The sequence below is a fragment of the Podarcis vaucheri genome (assembly GCF_965113315.1).
Source record: "Podarcis vaucheri genome assembly, chromosome: 4".
In the NCBI taxonomy this organism is placed as follows: Eukaryota; Metazoa; Chordata; class Lepidosauria; order Squamata; family Lacertidae; genus Podarcis; species Podarcis vaucheri.
In genome coordinates this window covers 18,505,522-18,524,695 of record NC_138762.1, presented here as the reverse complement: position 1 = coordinate 18,524,695, position 19,174 = coordinate 18,505,522, and the positions used below count along the sequence as shown (strand labels likewise).

The window sequence follows — 19,174 nt, the reverse complement described above, 5'->3', positions numbered from 1 at the left end:
AGTCCACTAATTTTAGGTAATTTTAGGTAATTAGTTACATTATTTCCGTGCATTGTTATATATATATATATTTCCCTCCCATTGAAATGCATTTAAATTATGTAGCTAATTAATTACATGAATTTTGGCCATAGGGAATAGCAAGATGAATAACTGAGGTTTTAGCGGAAGCCCAACTGTAGCCGAATGGAAACAGCAATGATGGTGATGAACCCACGTCATGGCAGAAATCGCTGCCTCTTTACACTCCTAGCTGTTGGTCACACTTTTCTGGATGTAGCAAATGCAATGCTTTGCGCAAGGCATGTGCAACAGTTTTATATATAACAACTTATCACTGCACATGTTCTCAGTGCCTTAAAGTAGGTCAACATTGTTCTTCAAATATGAACACTCCTTTCAAGAAACATTTATTTTTACATAAAGACCTTTATTTTCAGTAGTGCATAAACTAATTTTTCTCCACAAGAGTCTTTGTTATAGCTGAGTTCTGAGAGCATAAGCTGGCTCTAATGTGTCAGTGCAATGTAACCTGGGAGAAAGATAATGTGCCATCCTAATTCAAAGGTATTATTTCATTTCATTTTTAATTTTGAATACTGCCTTTCTACATTTCTGTATTCAAGGCATTCTCCATTTTTTCCAAAGTGCGGTAAGAAGTTTCTTGACAGCTTAATGGGATTCATTTCCTTTGTCGAAGGAAGTACGGGCAATGTAAAAGAAGTCTTGCAATAATACTTTTTGATTCACAAATGTGTATGTTGGGCAGGAAGCAATTCTGCAGAGAGGTGCTACGCCAACTCTGTATTACTCTCTGAAAACAACAGTCCAGCGCCCCGTTCTTTCTACAAAAGGCTTGACATTTGGAAACAGGAGAACAAACTTGGAGCACCATTGAGGCTGCAATTCCATGGCCCCTGTGATCGCATCCTGGAGATGACTGTGGGATATCAGATCTTGCTCTCAAACCTCAGAAAGTCTGGCACCAGAGAGGCAGAACGAATACCAAACCTCTCCTCCCTGCCCTTCGAAATTCTGTCCCAACCAACATTGGTGGGACTCCAGAGTGTCTGTCAGGAAGAGTAGCAAGTGAAGAAGAAGAAGAAGAGTTTGGATTTTGTCAGGGAACTGACATCGGAGCCAGAGGCGGAGGGAAGGCTCTCAAGTGATGCTGGAGAGGGACCCAGCAGGGAGAGAGGTAGCTCAGCGGGGGAAGGAAATCAGTGCAAAACCAGGGATAAAGGGGGGGCAGATGGGGGAATCGGTGAGAGGGCTCCAGGACTCTTCGCTGGACACCAGTGGGGAGAGCACGGGTCCTCCGCTACCCACGCCCACCCTGCGCAGAAGACTTCCGCGCAGGGAGAGTAGGAGGAGACTTGGCGTCAAACAGCTTTTATGCTGGAAAAGGTTTAAGAAACGCCCACTGACGGATTCTGCTAGCGACTGAGGCAGCCACGAAGTGAAGGGCTGTCCAGACAGAAAAGGTTTAACAAGGCAACATAGCCAGGAGTGGCGGCAACTTACACACGAGCAACCCCTATATTCATTACAGATTTGATATCCCGTTTTATCACTACCCGAAGGAGTCTCAAAGCGGCCAACATTCTCCTTTCCCTTCCTCCCCCACAACAAAGTGATTTGTACTCAGAGGTGTCTCAGCTGCCTGGCCTAAATCTTTCCCTCCCCTTGTTTCCAATGGGAAGAAAGACGTTGTTTGAGGGAAAGCACTGCGGCGTTTGCCCTCCTAGGTGTGTGACATCACACTGGGTTCATAAGGAAAGGGTTAACTAATTGTAAAATAACTGAGCAATAGGAACCCAAGGGGAGGAGTTAGTGTTGTTAAGAAGTCAGTCTGGAGTTAGAGAAGGGATGGAGAGGATAAGTCTATGGGTTGGGATAGTCTGATATGAGAGAGTGAGAGAATCTGTTAAGAGGAGTCAGTCAAACAGTTGATATAATCAGTCAGAAGGTATTAGGCCAGTATAGGCTGGTAAAGAAACTAAAGTTAAGAAACTGACAAGAATATTATCTGAGAAACCATAAACTTGTTAATACTTACAAAATAAACTTGTTTATTTGGTTCAAGTTTAACAACTGTCTGGACTCAGTGTGTACCCGAGAGTAATGGGTTGGTGGCAGCGGGGAAGCGAGCACAGTGGTGGCACAGGGATCAATAGACCGCTAAACGTCCGGGGACCCTGTGTGATCACCACAAGCACCTTCAAAATGGGCAGAGGTGGGCAATTTCTTGGTGTTGTAACCTGATCTCGTTTTTTGACAGAATTACAAGCCTGGTAGATGAAGGGAACGCAGTGGATGTAGCCTACCTTGATTTCAGCAAGGCATTTGACAAGGTGCCCCATGATATTCTTGGAAAGAAGCTGGTAAAATGCGGTCTTGATTATGCTACCACTCAGTGGATTTGTAACTGGCTGACTGACCGAACCCAAAGGGTGCTCATCAATGGTTCCTCTTCATCCTGGAGAAGAGTGACCAGTGGGGTGCCACAGGGTTCTGTATTGGGCCCGGTCTTATTCAACATCTTTATCAACGACTTGGATGATGGACTCAAGGGCATCCTGATCAAATTTGCAGATGACACCAAACTGGGAGGGGTGGCTAACACCCCAGAGGACAGGATCACACTTCAAAACGACCTTGACAAATTAGAGAACTGGGCAAAAACAAACAAGATGAATTTTAACAGGGAGAAATGTAAAGTATTGCACTTGGGCAAAAAAAATGAGAGGCACAAATACAAGATGGGGGACACTTGGCTTGAGAGCAGTACATGTGAAAAGGATCTAGGAGTCTTGGTTGACCACAAACTTGACATGAGCCAACAGTGTGACGCGGCAGCTAAAAAAGCCAATGCAATTCTGGGCTGCATCAACAGGAGTATAGCATCTAGATCAAGGGAAGTAATAGTGCCACTGTATTCTGCTCTGGTCAGACCTCACCTGGAGTACTGTGTCCAGTTCTGGGCACCACAGTTCAAGAAGGACACTGACAAACTGGAACGTGTCCAGAGGAGGGCAACCAAAATGGTCAAAGGCCTGGAAACGATGCCTTATGAGGAACGGCTAACGGAGCTGGGCATGTTTAGCCTGGAGAAGAGGAGATTAAGGGGTGATATGATAGCCATGTTCAAATATATAAAAGGATGTCATATAGAGGAGGGAGAAAGGTTGTTTTCTGCTGCTCCAGAGAAGCGGACACGGAGCAATGGATCCAAACTACAAGAAAGAAGATTCCACCTAAACATTAGGAAGAACTTCCTGAAAGTAAGAGCTGTTCGACAGTGGAATTTGCTGCCAAGGAGTGTGGTGGAGTCTCCTACTTTGGAGGTCTTTAAGCAGAGGCTTGACAACCATATGTCAGGAGTGCTCTGATGGTGTTTCCTGCTTGGCAGGGGGTTGGACTCGATGGCCCTTGTGGTCTCTTCCAACTCTATGATTCTATGATTCTAATTTGTTGTGAACCTCCCTGGGGCCTTAGGGTGAATGAAGAGTGGCTTAATAAATAGGGCTTTGAATGAGTGGGTTAAAATGCACTCTGCTTTACCTCCCCCCACACCACCGCCCCTGCACCCAGCTTCAGGATCACATGGTAAATGCTTTTTTTGTATTTAATGTAGCATATTTTTTAAAATTGCAAATAGGAGTGGCTGGGGGCTGAAAATTACTGGGATTGTAGCAGATGGGGAGGGGGGATTTACCCTTTCCTAGCCTGCTGCCTTCATTTGAAGCTGCTCTTTGAACTGGGAGGAAATAGCAGATTATTTTATTTAGTCATTCACATCATTTTGATGATACTGTCCATTAATAAGCCATCTGGGCAGTTTACAGGAGGGAAAATGCAATGCAAATAGCAGCTTCAGGGGAGCAATGTTCATCGGAGCCCCAGCAGATTGGCAACCACCCAGATCACAGACTGGATTTTGGCAAACTTAAATAGAGTGATCAGTCTTGGAGGTGGGAGGAGGGTAAGCTTTGTTTTCGAATTTCTTTTTTCTCCTAATAGTTGTTGTCAGGGCTGCTCCCAGGTCCCAGCTCCCAGAGGACCACGCTAGCCGGCAATGCTGTATAAAAGTCTTTATTGAGTTACAGTTTCCATTTTCAAACTGCAGCGTGCAGCTCTACGTCTTAGAAGCTAGACCGGCGAAGCTCTGTCTGAGTCTCCGCCTCCTGTACACCAACTTAATACCCTAGCCTTACTCCACCTCTTCCGTCTCTCCCTTCTTTGCTGGGTCCCTCTGCCCCCCTGGGTCTCTTCCTTTCTGGACTCTTCTGACGCTGACCCCCCGGACCCTTCTCCCTCCTTGTGGCGGGCTTTGGGACCCGGCTCCCTTTCCGGGCTGCTTACTGTGCCGCCTTCCTGTGTATTTGAACTTGGCGCGCGCGCCCAACCTTCCACCTTCCTCCTGACCGTTTCCTCGCTCCCCGACGGAGGTGTGGCCAATCCTGACTCATGCTCTCCCTCCTGTGACGAGCTGCCTGGTCCCGATACCTGGCACCCTTCCTCCCTACTGCTCTCTCTTGGGGAAGCTGGTCCCGATTTCCAACTGCTGCTCTCTGAGTCCCCTCGGGTCCCTCCTTCCTGGGGTGTCCCCCTGAGTCCCCCCCTTGCTTTGGCCATGGGCGCTCCTTTCTGCGAGTCTTCCGATTCACTGGAAAGACTCGGGGATCTCGGGCCGCTGTCCTCGCTCATATTTCCTTCTGATTCCTCCCCTTCGCTCTCTATCTCTTCTCTTCCCTGTGCCTCTGCTCCTGAACCCCTGACATCCATCCCCCCCTTGAAGCCCCCCTTCCCCCCTCCCCTCCTTCAGGTGCGGGTGCTGGGTGCTCCAATGTCATGGGGGTGAATGCCGGATACAGTTCGGTTCCCGTGGCGTGCACCCAACTGGATAAGTCCGGTTCTTCCTCCTTGTGCTCATCGACCTCTATCACCTCTGCTTCCATCTCCGTGCCGCCATGCTCGAACCCAAGGTCCTCTCCGAACACGTCCACGTCAGCCTCTCCCTCGGTCTCTCCTGGGGACGTCACTCGCCCGGGACCCTCCAGCCACTTCCTGCGCCACTGCTCCTCTGGTCGATCCTCCCACCAATACGAGGGCTCTGAGGCAGATCCCGAGGGTGACCCCTCCGGGGAACGTGTGCCCAGCGTGGGTTCCCCGTCCGAATCGAACCCCTGGAAAGTGCTGGTCGAAAGCGTGGGTGTGAAAAGCCAGTCGTCAAAAAAGTCGGCTGGCATGGGCCTGTGTGGGAAGAGGGCATGAAACTCGTCTTTGAGCAGAGGTTCCTCCAAAGCGTAGCCCTTCACCCAGCTGTTGGCACTGGCTGGGGTGCCCTCTCTGGCGAGCAGGTACTCTACTCCCTCTTCCCCCCATCTAGAGTCTAAAATCTCAGTGACCTCGTTGATGGACTCCCCCTCCGGCAACCCCCCCTGCGTGGTCCTTTCCCTAAGCGGACTCGGGGCCGTCCCTGAGTCCTGAAATCTGTGAGGTGCCTTGTAGGGAGTGAGCACTGATCTATGGAATACCGGATGCATCCTGGATCCCTCCGGAAGTGTCAGCCTGAAGGCCACCGGATTGATCTGCGCCTCGACCTGGTAGGGACCTAGCTGCTTATGCCCCAGTTTCTTCTTAGCTAGAGACCTGGCCGGCACTGCTTGGGCCGCCAGCCAAACCCAGTCTCCCACCTGTATGCTTTCCCCAACCCTCCTGTGTCTGTCCGCCTGCACTTTGTATGCGTGCTTAGCTAGCTCCAACTGCCTCCTCAGCTGGTCGTGGACTTCCTGCAACTCTGACGCGAATGCGTCCGCTGCCTGCGGCTCCCCCTCCCCCCCTCTCAAGTCCCGGGAAGGTTCTGGGGTGCCTCCCATTGTTGGCGAAGAACGACGTCACCCCCGTGGACACGTGCTTCGTGTTGTTGTAGGCGAACTCGGCGAGTGGCAGATAGTCCACCCACGTTGCAGGCTGCTGATTTGCGTAGCATCTCAAGTACTGCTGCATGATGGCATTGACGCGCTCCGCTTGTCCGTTGGTCTGCGGGTGTCTCGCCGACGCTAGGTTTATCTTGACGTTCAGGATGCCCATCAGCTTCTGCCAGAAAGTCGAGATGAACTGTCGCCCTCGGTCGGACAGTATAGACCGTGGCAGACCGTGAACCTTGAACACGTGATCTATGAACAGTTTGGCTGTTTGTTCTGCTGTGGCCACCTTCGCACACGGAATGAAATGTGCCATCTTGGTGAACAAGTCCACTACCACTAGCACTGCCGTCTTGCCCCTCGAGCTGGGCAAATCCGTGACAAAGTCCAGCGCCACCCTCTCCCACGGTTCGAACGGTGTCTGCAATGGTTCCAGCAGCCCCGCCGGCGGTTTATGCACTGGTTTAGCTCTCTGGCAGGTATCGCACCTCGCAACGTAGTCCGCCACTTCCCCGCACATCCTGGGCCACCAGAAGTCTCTAGCTACCAACTCTGCCGTCTTTTCTGTGCCAAAGTGCCCAGCTGTGGGTGCGTCGTGCAACTGCTGCAGGACTTTGGCCCGAAGCTCGTCACCCGGCACGTAGATGGCCCCTTTGCGGATGAGCAGGCCGTCTCGCATTTGGAACTCGTCACTCTTCGCCGTGCCCTTGTGACCTCTTCCATCTTTGCTCGTGCGAAAGGGTCGTCCTGCAACGCGCGCCGTACCGCATCCAGGTCAACAGCTGCCGAAGCGCACGCCCACGCTTTCGGTGCGAAGATGTGCTTGGCTGCTGCTGGCGTCGCCTCCTCGAGGTATTGCGGTTTCCTGGACAATGCATCCGCCATGATGTTGATGTCGCCTGGGACGTACTCTATACGGAAGTCGAAGTCCGCAAAGAACTCTGCCCAACGAATGTGTCTCTGGTTCAGGAACCTCGCCGTGCACCAGTACTCCAGATTCTTATGGTCCGTGCATACCTGCACTGTGTGCTTGGCTCCAATCAGGAAGTGCCGCCACGCCTTGAATGCTGCATGAATGGCCAGCAACTCCCTGTCCCAAAAGGTGTAGTTCTGCTCTGACTTGCTGAGCTTCCTGGAGTAGAAGGCTCCCGGTCTCCAATCCCCCTGCGGGTCTTGCTGCAACAGGACGGCTCCCACGGCCCTGTCTGACGCGTCCGTTTCAAGCCGCATCGGTTTGCTGGGATTGATGTGCAGCAGCTGCTCTTCCGACGCGAAGAGACGCTTGAGGTTCTGAAAGGACTGCTCCGCCTGCTCCGTCCAGATGAACTTCTTCTTCTTGGAGCTGAGCGTGTCGGTAATGGCCGCAGTCTGCATCGCGAACCCCTTGATAAACTTGCGATAGAAGTTTGCAAAGCTGACAAATCTCTGGACCTCCCTCCGGTTGCGCGGGCTTTTCCAGTCCAACACTGCGCGAACCTTGGCACTGTCCATGGCGAGCCCCTTGTCCGACAACTTGTATCCCAGGAAATCCACCTCCGTCATGTCGAACTGGCACTTCTCCAGCTTGGCATACAGTCTATGCTCCTGTAGGCGTCGCAGCACTTCTTTGACGTCCCGGTCGTGGACCTGCTGCGATTCAGAAAATATGAGGATGTCATCCAGGAAGCAGACACACTTCTTGTAGAGGAGCCCCGCTAACACGTGATGCATGAAAGCTTGAAAACAGTGGGAGCCATTTTGCAGTCCAAACGGCATAACTCTGTATTCGTAGGTGCCCAGGGGCGTGAACATGGCCGTCTTCCACTCATCGCCCTCCCGTATGCGAATGAGGTTGTACGCCCCTCGCAGATCCAACTTGGTGAACACGCGTCCTTTGCGCACCGTCGCGAGGAGATCGTCGATCCTGGGCATGGGGAAATCCGAGGGCTTGGTCATCGCGTTCAAGGTACGATAGTCAACTACGAGTCTTTTTTGGGGCGTGTCCTTCTTCTTCACAAAGAATACGGGACTGCCCCCCACTGCCTTGGACTCTCGGATGAAACCGCGTTCCAAATTATGATCGATGAACTCTTTTGAGTTCCTGTAGTTCGTCTTCAGACATGGAATACAGCTTCCCTTTCGGCAGCGTCGCCCCTGGCAGGAGGTCAATCTTGCAGTCATATGGCCTGTGGGGGGGTAGCTTGTCCGCCTCCTTCTCACAGAAAACCTCCAAAAAGTCTGCGTACTTGTGGGGAACCGCTTGCAGCGTTCCCAACTGCAGCTGTGACTCCTCCTCTTCTCCCTCCTGCCTGGGCAGGATGCAGTGTTCTGCGCAATAAGAAGAGCCGAAGATCAACTGTCGCTGGTACCAAGCCAGCGTTGGACTGTGCCTGTCCAGCCAACTCATGCCCAATACAATAGGCGTGTCTGACAGTTGGGTGACATTAAAACTGATGACTTCCCTGTGATTTCCAAGGCGCATCACCATTGGTGGCGTTTGCTTCATCACCTGCCCCCCTAGTAGCTCCCTGCCATCCACCGTGACGACCTGCAGGGGCAGCGTGGCAGGCAGTAACTGTATAGCGTGCTGATCGATAAAATCTTGCCCTATAAAGTCCGCATTGCTTCCCGAGTCAATGGTGATTGGCACGTCTATTGTGAGTCCATCGGGTAGCTGGAGCGATGCGGTGAGCTGCACCACTGGTTTGGGCGGGAGGGGGTCTGTGGGCTGCAAAATCTCTGGGGACTGCTTCACTGACTCGTCTGGCTGGGCCCCAGTGCCTCTGTCTCGAGCCAGACTCCGTCGTTTCCCTGCTGTGGTTCTCTGTACTGAGCTGCTTCAGTCACCATTGCGGAGGCTGCAGTGTGCTTGTGGAGCCTCTGGGGACACTCTTTCGCCATGTGCTGAGGACTGTCGCAGATGTAGCACTTCCGGTTCCCTCTAGGAGGCTTCGCTTTGACTGCTCCCGGCGCTAGGGCTCTGGTAGCTGACTGAGCCCTTGCACCTCCCACCTCCATTGGTTCCGCTCCCCCTCCTGGCGGAGGCGTGGATTGCGCACGCACTGCATCCCTGGGAACGAAGGAGAACCCTCTCGCTGATTCGCGTCCTCCACGCCCTTCGTCCCTGCTCCACGGACGTTCTTCCAGGCGCACCCCAACCGTCAGCGCCCTCTGAACGATCTCCTGAGTGCTCCTGGGTCTCTCTCCCCTCGCAATTTCGTCTTTTACCGCACCGCTCAATCCTTCCCAAAAAAGGTCTCTGACTGGAGCTGAATCTCTGTCCCATTCCAGGGCACTGACCAGTGCAAAAAAGCGGGCGTGATATTGCCTTACAGTGGCCCTCCCTTGCTTCAGCCCATGTATCTCTCTCCGTGCAAGATCCACGTCTATACTTGATAAAAAGCACGCATCCATCGCTTTAATGAAAGCATCCGCACTTCGGAGCGCCGGATCCTTATCTCTCCACAGATTGCGCAGCCAGGCTTTGGTGTCTCCATGCAAATGGGATAGGATAAACCCCACTTTCTCTTGCTCATCTCTAAAGTCTTTGGCTAGCAGTTGCAGCGCACACTGCACATCTCCACGGAAGTGGGGGTACTGCTGTAAATTCCCATCGAAGTGAGATACTAGACTGCCTCCTCGTCTCCCCAGCCCAATCCCCTCCGGTTTGGGTCCCGGTTGCCCTTGCTGCGTAAGCATTTCCAACCTGGCTTGGAGCTCCTTGTAGGCGGCAGCTGCCTCCTCCTCTCTCTTCCTGGATGCGAGTATCTCGGCATTCAGATGCGTCACTGCATTTCGCAGGTCAGTTATCTGCTGTTCGGTAGTCATCTCGTCTGCTTTTTGTGAGCTCGTGAGCAGGCACCAGCCCTCTCCCCTCGCTGCGCTTCCTCCCGCTGCGAGGCTCTAGGTGCCAAACTGTTATTGAGACAGAGCTTACTGTCAGGGCTGCTCCCAGGTCCCAGCTCACAGAGGACCACGCTAGCCGGCAATGCTGTATAAAAGTCTTTATTGAGTTACAGTTTCCATTTTCAAACTGCAGCGTGCAGCTCTACGTCTTAGAAGCTAGACCGGCGAAGCTCTGTCTGAGTCTCCGCCTCCTGTACACCAACTTAATACCCTAGCCTTACTCCACCTCTTCCGTCTCTCCCTTCTTCGCTGGGTCCCTCTGCCCCCCTGGGTCTCTTCCTTTCTGGACTCTTCTGATGCTGACCCCCCAGACCCTTCTCCCTCCTTGCGGCGGGCTTTGGGACCCGGCTCCCTTTCCGGGCTGCTTACTGTGCCGCCTTCCTGTGTATTTGAACTTGGCGCGCGCGCCCAACCTTCCACCTTCCTCCTGACCGTTTCCTCGCTCCCCGACGGAGGTGTGGCCAATCCTGACTCATGCTCTCCCTCCTGTGGCGAGCTGCCTGGTCCCGATACCTGGCACCCTTCATCCCTACTGCTCTCTCTTGGGGAAGCTGGTCCCGATTTCCAACTGCTGCTCTCTGAGTCCCCTCGGGTCCCTCCTTCCTGGGGTGTCCCCCTGGGTCCCCCCTTGCTTTGGCCACGGGCGCTCCTTTCTGCGAGTCTTCCGATTCACTGGAAAGACTCGGGGATCTCGGGCCACTGTCCTCGCTCATATTTCCTTCTGATTCCTCCCCTTTGCTCTCTATCTCTTCTCTTTCCTGTGCCTCTGCTCCTGAACCCTTGACAGTTGTCATATAATGAAAGTCAAGAAAACTGTATTTATAATAAAAAGCCTAACCACAATGTGCAAAATAGATCAGAGAAAGGCAAAGGAGACGTGAAGTTGCCTTTACTAAGTCAGACCATAACCAGCTCAGTATTGTCTACAGGGATGTGGGTGGTGCTGTGGGTAAAACCACAGAGCCTAGGACTTGCCAATCAGAAGGTCGCAGTTCGAATCCCTGCGACGGGATGAGCTCCACCTTTATTGTCTACTCTGACTGGCAGCTGCTTTCCAGGGTTTCATACATTGAGAACCTGGTACTCCCTGCATTTTAAGAGATGCTCTAACACTGAGCTACAGCCCTTTTCTGAGACTGTGCCTTTACGCTGCAACATTCGGGGTTTCCCATATCCAGTCCTAAACAGATTCCTAATTTGCAACAGGTCATCTGTTTCTCAGCCTAACCTACAGGGTTAATATGAAACTAACACAGCTTTGAGGACTTTGGAAACAGGATGGGATAAATAAATAAATGAAGGTTTTTAGCCGAGCTACTGTTTGCTCTCTCTGTATATTTGCTTTACAGTGCAGTGAAGGACAGACAGAATCCAAGGTGAGGGAGGAGAGGTCTGGGACCCTCTTGAATTATTATATTTTAGCATCTGCTAAGTTCAATATATTGTTACGGAAATTACAGGGGGGGCACATCTTTAAAGTTAAATATTACAAATATTATGCCTGAATGTATCCTTTCAACTTGACAGCTCAGGGAAATTACCTAGCTTTAAAAATAATATAAAATCAACTCCTTTGCCAGTTTCCTCCATTCCAAAGCTATTTTCCCCTTGAAAAAGGACTCCAGGAAGTTCCCAGAGGTGACAGGTGCTGGGCTGCTTGTTGGCCAAGGAAAGCCTAATCCCATCACCAGACTTGCCAAGGAGTCCAGACATGCAAAGGAAGTTCTACTGTACTTTGGGTGGTGGGACTTCAGAGGTGTTTGCCTAGGCTAATCTTATACCTGGGTCTTGCCCTGCCATGTCTGCCTATGCTAATCTTGTACCAAGACATGTTTGCCAAGGTTAAACTAGTGTAACCCCTGTCTACCCCTCCCCTTTTGTGACATGTCAGTGATGTAGCAATGATGCTGTACAAACTGTATTCTGGGATATGGTGGGAAAGTTTTAAAAGTCTTTGTCACCCCATCCGTGGGTTTCAAATTTCCTCTTTGAACCTATTGCTGAATAAACTTTGGTCTACAGCTATTTGCTGGTTGGTGGCTGGAATCCTTCCTTTATTCCGCAGAGACCCGCGGGCTCTGCCCGATGAGCAGCCTCACACCTAGATTTTTCTGTAACAATATGGACATCTGGTATGCATTTAAAGGTTAAAAAGTTTTCATATTTAATTTCCAGGTTTCTTTTTTTTAGATCTCATACACTCTGCAATACACAATATTCCAAATTCATGCTGAAATGAAATCCACAGTCGAAGTATATACAAAATCTCACATTACAAACACTTCTTTGCATAAAGGCGATTCTTTTCCCCCTTTCCCCCTTTTGTAAAGCAGCAGCTGATTATTTATTCTGGGACTGTCACTTCATTTTAGACTTTCTTTTTCTCCAGGCTCATCTGTGCCTGCTTTGCTTGAAAGCAGTGTACTTCTTTATGGTGTTCTCCGACTGCCTTTGCAGCTCTTCAATGTGAGAGTTTAAAACCTGCTCAAAATCTCTCGCTCGCTTTTCCTCCTCCTGTAGGAACTTCTCCGTCACCGTTGCAGCAAATAGAGTCTCTGGGGAAGCCTGAACGACACAAAGAATTGGCACAATTAGGACGGGGTATAATTAGCCAGCTTTTCTTATTAGTTTCACACTGACAATACTGCACTGGTGAAACAATCTCCCCTTCTTTTGCACCTTCTGTTCCACAGAGTACTTAGCTCAGCCTGTGGTATTACATCCCGCTGGGATAAGTCTGTTTCTATATCGGGACGCCACTGCCATCAAATTGGAAGAAGAAAAACTACAATATCCATGCTGGGACGGATCCCTTATTTAAGGTTCCTTACTATAAAAGCGCATGAACACCAGTATTTTAACATTACTGAAACTCTGCCTCATTTCACATCTTAAATTTTAAGTCTTGATTTTTGTGTTTCTTATTCCAAAGAGGTATTTATCCAGTCTCTGCATTCGTCTTAAAACCATATACATCACCATTTTTTTCATAAGCTAAATTGATGCGGCTTAGAGTATAAAGGGCCATGTACGCGGGTTAAACCACAGAGCCTAGGACTTGCTGATCAGAAGGTCGGTGGTTCAAATCCCAGCGATGGGGTGAGCTCCCGCTGCTCAGTGCCTGCTCCTGCCAACCTAGCAGTTCAAAAGCACTCCAAAAAGTGCAAGTAGATAAATAGGTACTGCTCTGGCAGGAAGGTAAACGGCGGCTTGGTCATGCTGGTCACATGACCCAGAAGCTGTACGCTGGCTCCCTCGGCCAATAAAGCGAGAGGAGCGCCGCAACCCCAGAGTCGGCCACGACTGGACCTAATGGTCAGGGGTACCTTTACCTTTACCACATAAAAACATGCCCATTAAAAAAATAATCCTATATCACAAAATAGCAAGCATGTAGGTACAGCACTAAAATAGCATCGCTAAGAGATCAATTGACTAAGATCCTCCTGGAACAACCACGTTTGGGCCAGATCCCTAAAAGAATGACATGCTTGGGACAGATCAGTTTCCCAGGAGAGGGCGTTCCACAAAGTAGGCCACCGTCAAAAAGGCAGCAGGTGTATGCGGAATCTCATTTATCCAAGCAATCTGGAGCAAGGCCTTAGATTTTTGAAAGGTGCGTGTGGGGGGGAACATATCAAAAGAGGCAGCCCTTGGGGAAATTTATGGTTTTAAAAGTTAAAACCAACACACTGAATTGAAAACCTGGGAAGTTTCTGAACAGTTTTCAAGGGCAGATCCTGTGTGTGTGTGTGTGTGTGTGTGTGTGATTATGGCATGAACCAAAGTGGCGTGGTTGTGGCTTAGGCAGGAAGGGTTGTTGTAGCTAGTGTACCAACCAAAGCTTGGAAAGAAAAGCGTACCTCTCACCACTGTTGCCAGCTGCACATGCAGCCACATCAAGGAGGACTCCCAAAGCTGTGAACCTGATATTTTAGGAGCAGTGAAATCACACCCTAAAAAGGCAGGTCAGCTAACCCTGTAGGTTAACCCACTAGCACCAAGGGTTTGCCCTCCCTCTGCTGCTGCCGCCGCTGCCACCTGATCTCCTCAAGAGTAGGGGAACAAGCAGCAGAATCCAAACCTCTGGTTTGGCAACTTCAGCCCATCTACACTCCGCTCTCCCAGCAGCGTAGACCCGGCAGCCTAAACCACATGGCCAGCCCCTGAGGCCAGTACAGCCCAGAAAGCCGATTTAAGCTATTTATTCAAAAGGAGGGTATGTAAATAGAAAGAGGGGAAAGAAATAGCAAGGGTGTGGCTCAAACTTGAAATAAAACATTATAGGTCTAACTAACACATCACTTGATCCAAACTAACATTGCTAAACACATGGTCACTTCTGGTCCTGGCAGCTTCAGAAATCAGTTGCAGGTTGGACAGGATCAAGAGGAACAAGAACTGCCTCGAAAGAGTAACCTTCTAAAGAGCCTCTGAGCCAGGTGGGTCTTGATTGACACGTGGCCATGTCCTGCCAATCATCTCTCAGGTTAAGATGGTCAGCTTGACACCTTTTTTTTATAGGCTGGTGGTGAGGAAATAGCAGATACCTCCTGGGAGCAGGAAAATATGGCTGCCGAGGGTGTAATTCGCTGCCAGGTTTCTGTATCTCCTTGCTAGATAGAATTTAATTAGGCACTTGTCAGGGTCATCTTAAGCATATCTGGCGCCGTGGTGCAAATATCCTTCCGGCACCCTCCACCCCGGTTTCCCAGAGTTGCCGACCTTTTTTAGGGAGGACGGCTGTTACGTACTGAGTTGAATAGGATCCAAAATGCAGCAGTCTGATTGGTCCTAGAACAATAGGATTCAGAATGCAGCAGTCTGATTGGTCCTAGAACAATGCTGCAGTATGATTGGTCCACAGGAGCCACCCAATCCAGATCCAGGTGGAAGTGAATCCACAACCTGATTGGCCTACAGGAGAATCCCGGAATTAGCCAATCACGTGTGGCCCATTGTGCAAATAATGTATACAAAGCAGATATTTTGGGGGAACATTCATTCCTCCTCACCACTATGAGCTGAATACAGAGCATGAAATCCACTCTCGACTCCGAGTATATTTCAACCGCGCTGCCAGTGATGCACCCGGCTTTGCGGGGCTGGAGGAGGCGGGCAGTGGCTGGAGGGCAGCTCCTCCGGCGGGGAAGAGGCAGAGGCTGGATGCGGTGGCTCTTGGCTCAGCTGGCCATTTCATGCTGTGGTGGGCACGGCAGATGGAGGCTCCGGGCACGCCGCTGCTTCAGCGCAGCATGGCGGCGATGGGTGAGGGCAGTGAGCTGATGCAGGGAGGCGCCACGTCCAGCCTCCGCCTCTTCCCTGGCGCCCTCCAGAACTTGACGCCCTGGTGCCCTGCGCCACTAGCCTCTATGGGTAAGACGGCCTTGGCACTTGTGTATTTAAGAAAGGACCTGTCTTCTTGGCCAAAGTATAATGGAGGACAAGAGACCAAACTTCCTCACAGGCTGCACACCTAACTCTGAATCACATCATCCGCTTACCAACAGCATTTCCAGCTTGTTTGGATTAAGTTTCAGTTTGTTCTGTCCCATCCAGTCCTTTGCGGCTGACAGACAGCATTTAAGGGATCCATTACCTCCCCGTGTTCGGAAGGAAATGATTGAGCTGGGTATCATTTACATACGCAGCCAAATCTCTGAACAGCTGCTAAGCAGCATGGGAAGAAAAGAGAAAAACTCCAGAGGCCGCAAGCCAAAGGAAAGAGCAGCGAAGTCCTAGTGCTACCTTCTGAGTCCTACCTCACAGGACTGAGCAGAGCCGACTCGAGATGGTGCTCCTAATAGCCACACCTGCCAAGGCATCCCAGAAATGCACCACAGTTAATGGTGACTAAACACCACCGAGATGACCAGGAGAATCAACAGGATCACACTCCCTCTGTCCCAGCACAAGTCATGGACAAGGGTAACCAAAACATTTGCACTCCAAAGCCAGAGAGGAAGAGTCCCTCCTGATAATCGGTTTTACCCAGAAACCCAGAACTAAGTTGCAAAACACACACACACACACACACACACACACACTTTGTCAACAGGTAACAGTTCAAATCAGAGCGTTCCTATTATTATTTCCAATAAAAGCTACACTACACTTTACTTCAGTACCAAAGGAAGGAAGCCTTCTCTAAGAGAAGTGTTCATCACTGAGCTGTTTTCACAAAGTGAGGGTCAAGTAGACACAGGACGCCCCGCACTTCTTCAAGAATCTTGTTCATACCTTGTGCGCTGTTTTAAAGGTTTTGAAGCTAAGTGCTTGTTCACACACACATATTAATTGTTTTTTGATTGCAGCATCAAGTGATGCCCTATTTTCATAGCACTTGACCCCTCTTCCAACAAAATACTTTTGTTGAGAGTGATCCGGAGACCAAGGGAAGCAAATATATTTGTGAGACTTCAGAACAGCTTGAAGGTGCTTCCATTCATAAGGCTGGATTCAACAAAATAGTTGCACAAGGAGGAGCCAGGCCAGTAAGTCCCACTAGTGCAATGGGGCTTTCCTCTCCTCCCCCCTGCCCACCCCCACAATTGGCTCAGGGTTCAAATTCAAGTGGCATCAGCATTACGAAAGATGCGGTTTTTAAAACTGAGCATCATCATCGTTATCATTCCAACAGTTTTGTGTACTAAGTTTGTTTGTTTATTTCGAATCAAATTTGGCAAAGCAAGGAAGGAGTCAGAGTAGCCTAAGGGGTGATGCAAATCTAGTTTGTGACTAAACCTTCACCTGCCAATTAAATCAATTAAAGCTTATATCCCTGCACCCACCACACGAATTCTACCTGCTTTTAATTCCCAGGTGCTTGTGGAAATAAAAGTCCTGCAAGGTTGGGGGCTGAGACATGCTGGTGATTAGGACTGTGATGCGGGGCGGTAGTTTTGCACTGGATTAAGCCTCAATGTCTGTGGTGCCAGAACTCCGAGGATCAAGCAGCTCCCACAGATGGGCAGGATGGCTGAAGCCAATGTGCAATAGCAGCTGACCTTGCCTTATGCTGCAATACCACCTGGGTGGGGAGCAGAGCTTATTTTCAGCCAGAGGATGCTGGAGTGCAGCTCCAGCACCTCTCAGGTGGGCGCCATTGCAGGCCAGTGTACCCCCTGCCCGTTTCTTGCCTTTACGTGCTCATGGGCTGGGTGTCCATCAGTATGCAGATGACACCCAGCTCTACCTCTCCTTTAAATCAGAACCACTGAAGGCGGTGAAGGTCCTGTGTGAGTGCCTGGAGGCGGTTGGAGGATGGATGGCGGCTAACAGATTGAGGTTGAATCCTGACAAGACAGAAGTACTGTTTTGGGGGGACAGGGGGCAGGCAGGTGTGAGGGACTCCCTGGTCCTGAATGGGGTAATTGTGCCCCTGAAGGACCAGGTGCGTAGCCTGGAAGTCATTTTGGACTCACAGCTGTCCATGGAGGCACAGGTTAAATCCGTGTCCAGGGCAGCTGTTTGCCAGCTCCATCTGGTACGCAGGCTGAGACCCTACCTGCCTGTGGACTGTATTGCCAGAGTGGTGCATGCTCTAGTTATCTCCTGCTTGGACTACTGCAATGCGCTCTATGTGGGGCTACCTTTGAAGGTGACCCGGAAACTGCAATTAATCCAGAATGCGGCAGCTAGACTGGTGACTGGGAGTGGCCGCCGGGACCACATAACACCGGTCCTGAGAGATCTGCATTGGCTCCCAGTACGTTTCCGAGCACAATTCAAAGTGTTGGTGCTGACCTTTAAAGTTCTAAATGGTCTCGGTCCAGTATATCTGAAGGAGTGTCTCCACCCCCATCGTTCAGCACGGACACTGAGATCCAGCGCCGAGGGCCTTCTGGCGGTTCCCTCATTGCGAGAAGTGAGGTTACAGGGAACCAGACAGAGGGCCTTCTCGGTGGTGGTGCCCGCCCTGTGGAACACCCTCCCTTCAGATGTGAAGGAAATAAGCAGCTATCCTATCTTTAAAAGACATTTGAAGGCAGCCCTGTTTAGGGAAGTTTTTAATATTTAATGCCGTACTGTTTTTAACATTTGATTGGGAGCCGCCCAGAGTGGCTGGGGAGACTCAGCCAGATGGGCGGGGTATAAATAATAAATTATTATAATTATTATTATTATATGTACTTCTGAGAAGCCCCAAATGAACATTTCAAGTCAAAACGGAAGCTGGCCATCTTGTGCAAGTCTACACTTTTTTTTTTAGATCTCTGACTCTACCTAGCTCCTAGCTGCTCCCAGCAGCAATTGGTCACGCTACAGGGCGGGGCCAATTCATATTTCCTTTTCTTCTATCCATCTCCTGTGCAGTCGCAGTGGGCTTTAAGCTTTCCAATCAGGCCTTTACCTTGGCATGCATTTTTGCGAAGGCCCTTCTGAGCTGCCCATGCCATCTGCCTGAATCTAAGAGAATGAGGGATGCTTCCTTTGCACAAGCTGCCTGAGTCTGAGTCACCCCTATCTCCAGGGGCGCCGACTTATAAAAAATATTGGGGGAGCCCGCGAAAGCTTATGAATAATAAATAAGCTCATGAATATGCAGATAAAGTGGCGCCGCCTCCTCGTGAGCGAATAGGGGAGAGCGTGCTGCGCCTATTAATCAGCTCCGAAGGAAATTGGGTGGAGCTTTTGCTCGGGAGGGAGGGCAGGAGGCATGCAGGCAGCCCGACCCTGTGCATTTTGGGCTGGGGGAGGGGCGGCGGCGGCGCTCTGCTGGAGGGGCGCCCGAGATTATTGGGGGGGCAGAGCCCCCCAAACGAATTTTTGAGGGGGCTCGGGCCCCCTCAGGCCCCATGGAGTTGGCGCCTATGCCTATCTCTACCCTGCTCCCTTCAAACTTTTCCTGAAGATCCTCAGGAGAGACTTTTCAGAGGACGGTCAAGAATGGCGAGAAAGCTCGATTGCACAGCAACCTTCCGCTCGCCCAAGTTGTGGATGCAACCCAGTGTTCCTCTTACAAAACAAGATCTGGAGAGTCTTACCATCCGGATTTCATCTGCAACATAGATTTGGCTCAGTAGCGTCTCAGACTTGTTCTTTTCAGGGAGGCAGCTGCTGTAATGCGCTGGATACGCCTCTTGGGGTGATGGAGACCTGCCATCTGCTGTGGGTTCTCGGGTTCTGATTGGTCTTTGAAGAGGCAATGGGCAGCTGCTCTCGACGCTGACGATGTCGCCTTGGCCATGCCAGGCAGGAACCTGCGTCCTGTAGTGCCCGAAGTTTTCATAAGCTGCAGGTTGTGGTGCCCATTCACTTTCGTTCTGCGCAGGTCTAAAAAGGAATTAAAAGGTTTACAAACTGGTTTATTGCCATGAAATATTTGCTGACATGAAACAGTCTTTTACAAAATGACC

General features: G+C 50.5%; 1 protein-coding gene and 1 long non-coding RNA gene across 4 annotated transcripts in view; one reads left to right on the top strand and one right to left on the bottom strand.

Annotated features, from left to right (window-relative positions):
* The window catches only part of LOC309530683, a 112,079-nt gene that overhangs the window by 24,985 nt on the left and 67,920 nt on the right, over positions 1-19,174 (top strand). The gene's annotated exons all lie outside the window — the stretch shown is intronic.
* Positions 11,955-19,174, bottom strand: part of DEUP1 (deuterosome assembly protein 1) — a 67,522-nt gene continuing 60,302 nt past the window's right edge. For all 3 annotated transcript variants that reach the window (XM_082219299.1, XM_082219301.1, XM_082219300.1), the window contains 2 exons: positions 18,803-19,091; positions 11,955-12,380 (listed from right to left, as the gene is read on the bottom strand). In XM_082219299.1, coding sequence (XP_082075425.1) covers positions 12,207-12,380; positions 18,803-19,091 — 463 coding nt within the window. In that variant the 3' untranslated portion in view covers positions 11,955-12,206. The remainder of the gene's footprint in view (positions 12,381-18,802; positions 19,092-19,174) is intronic.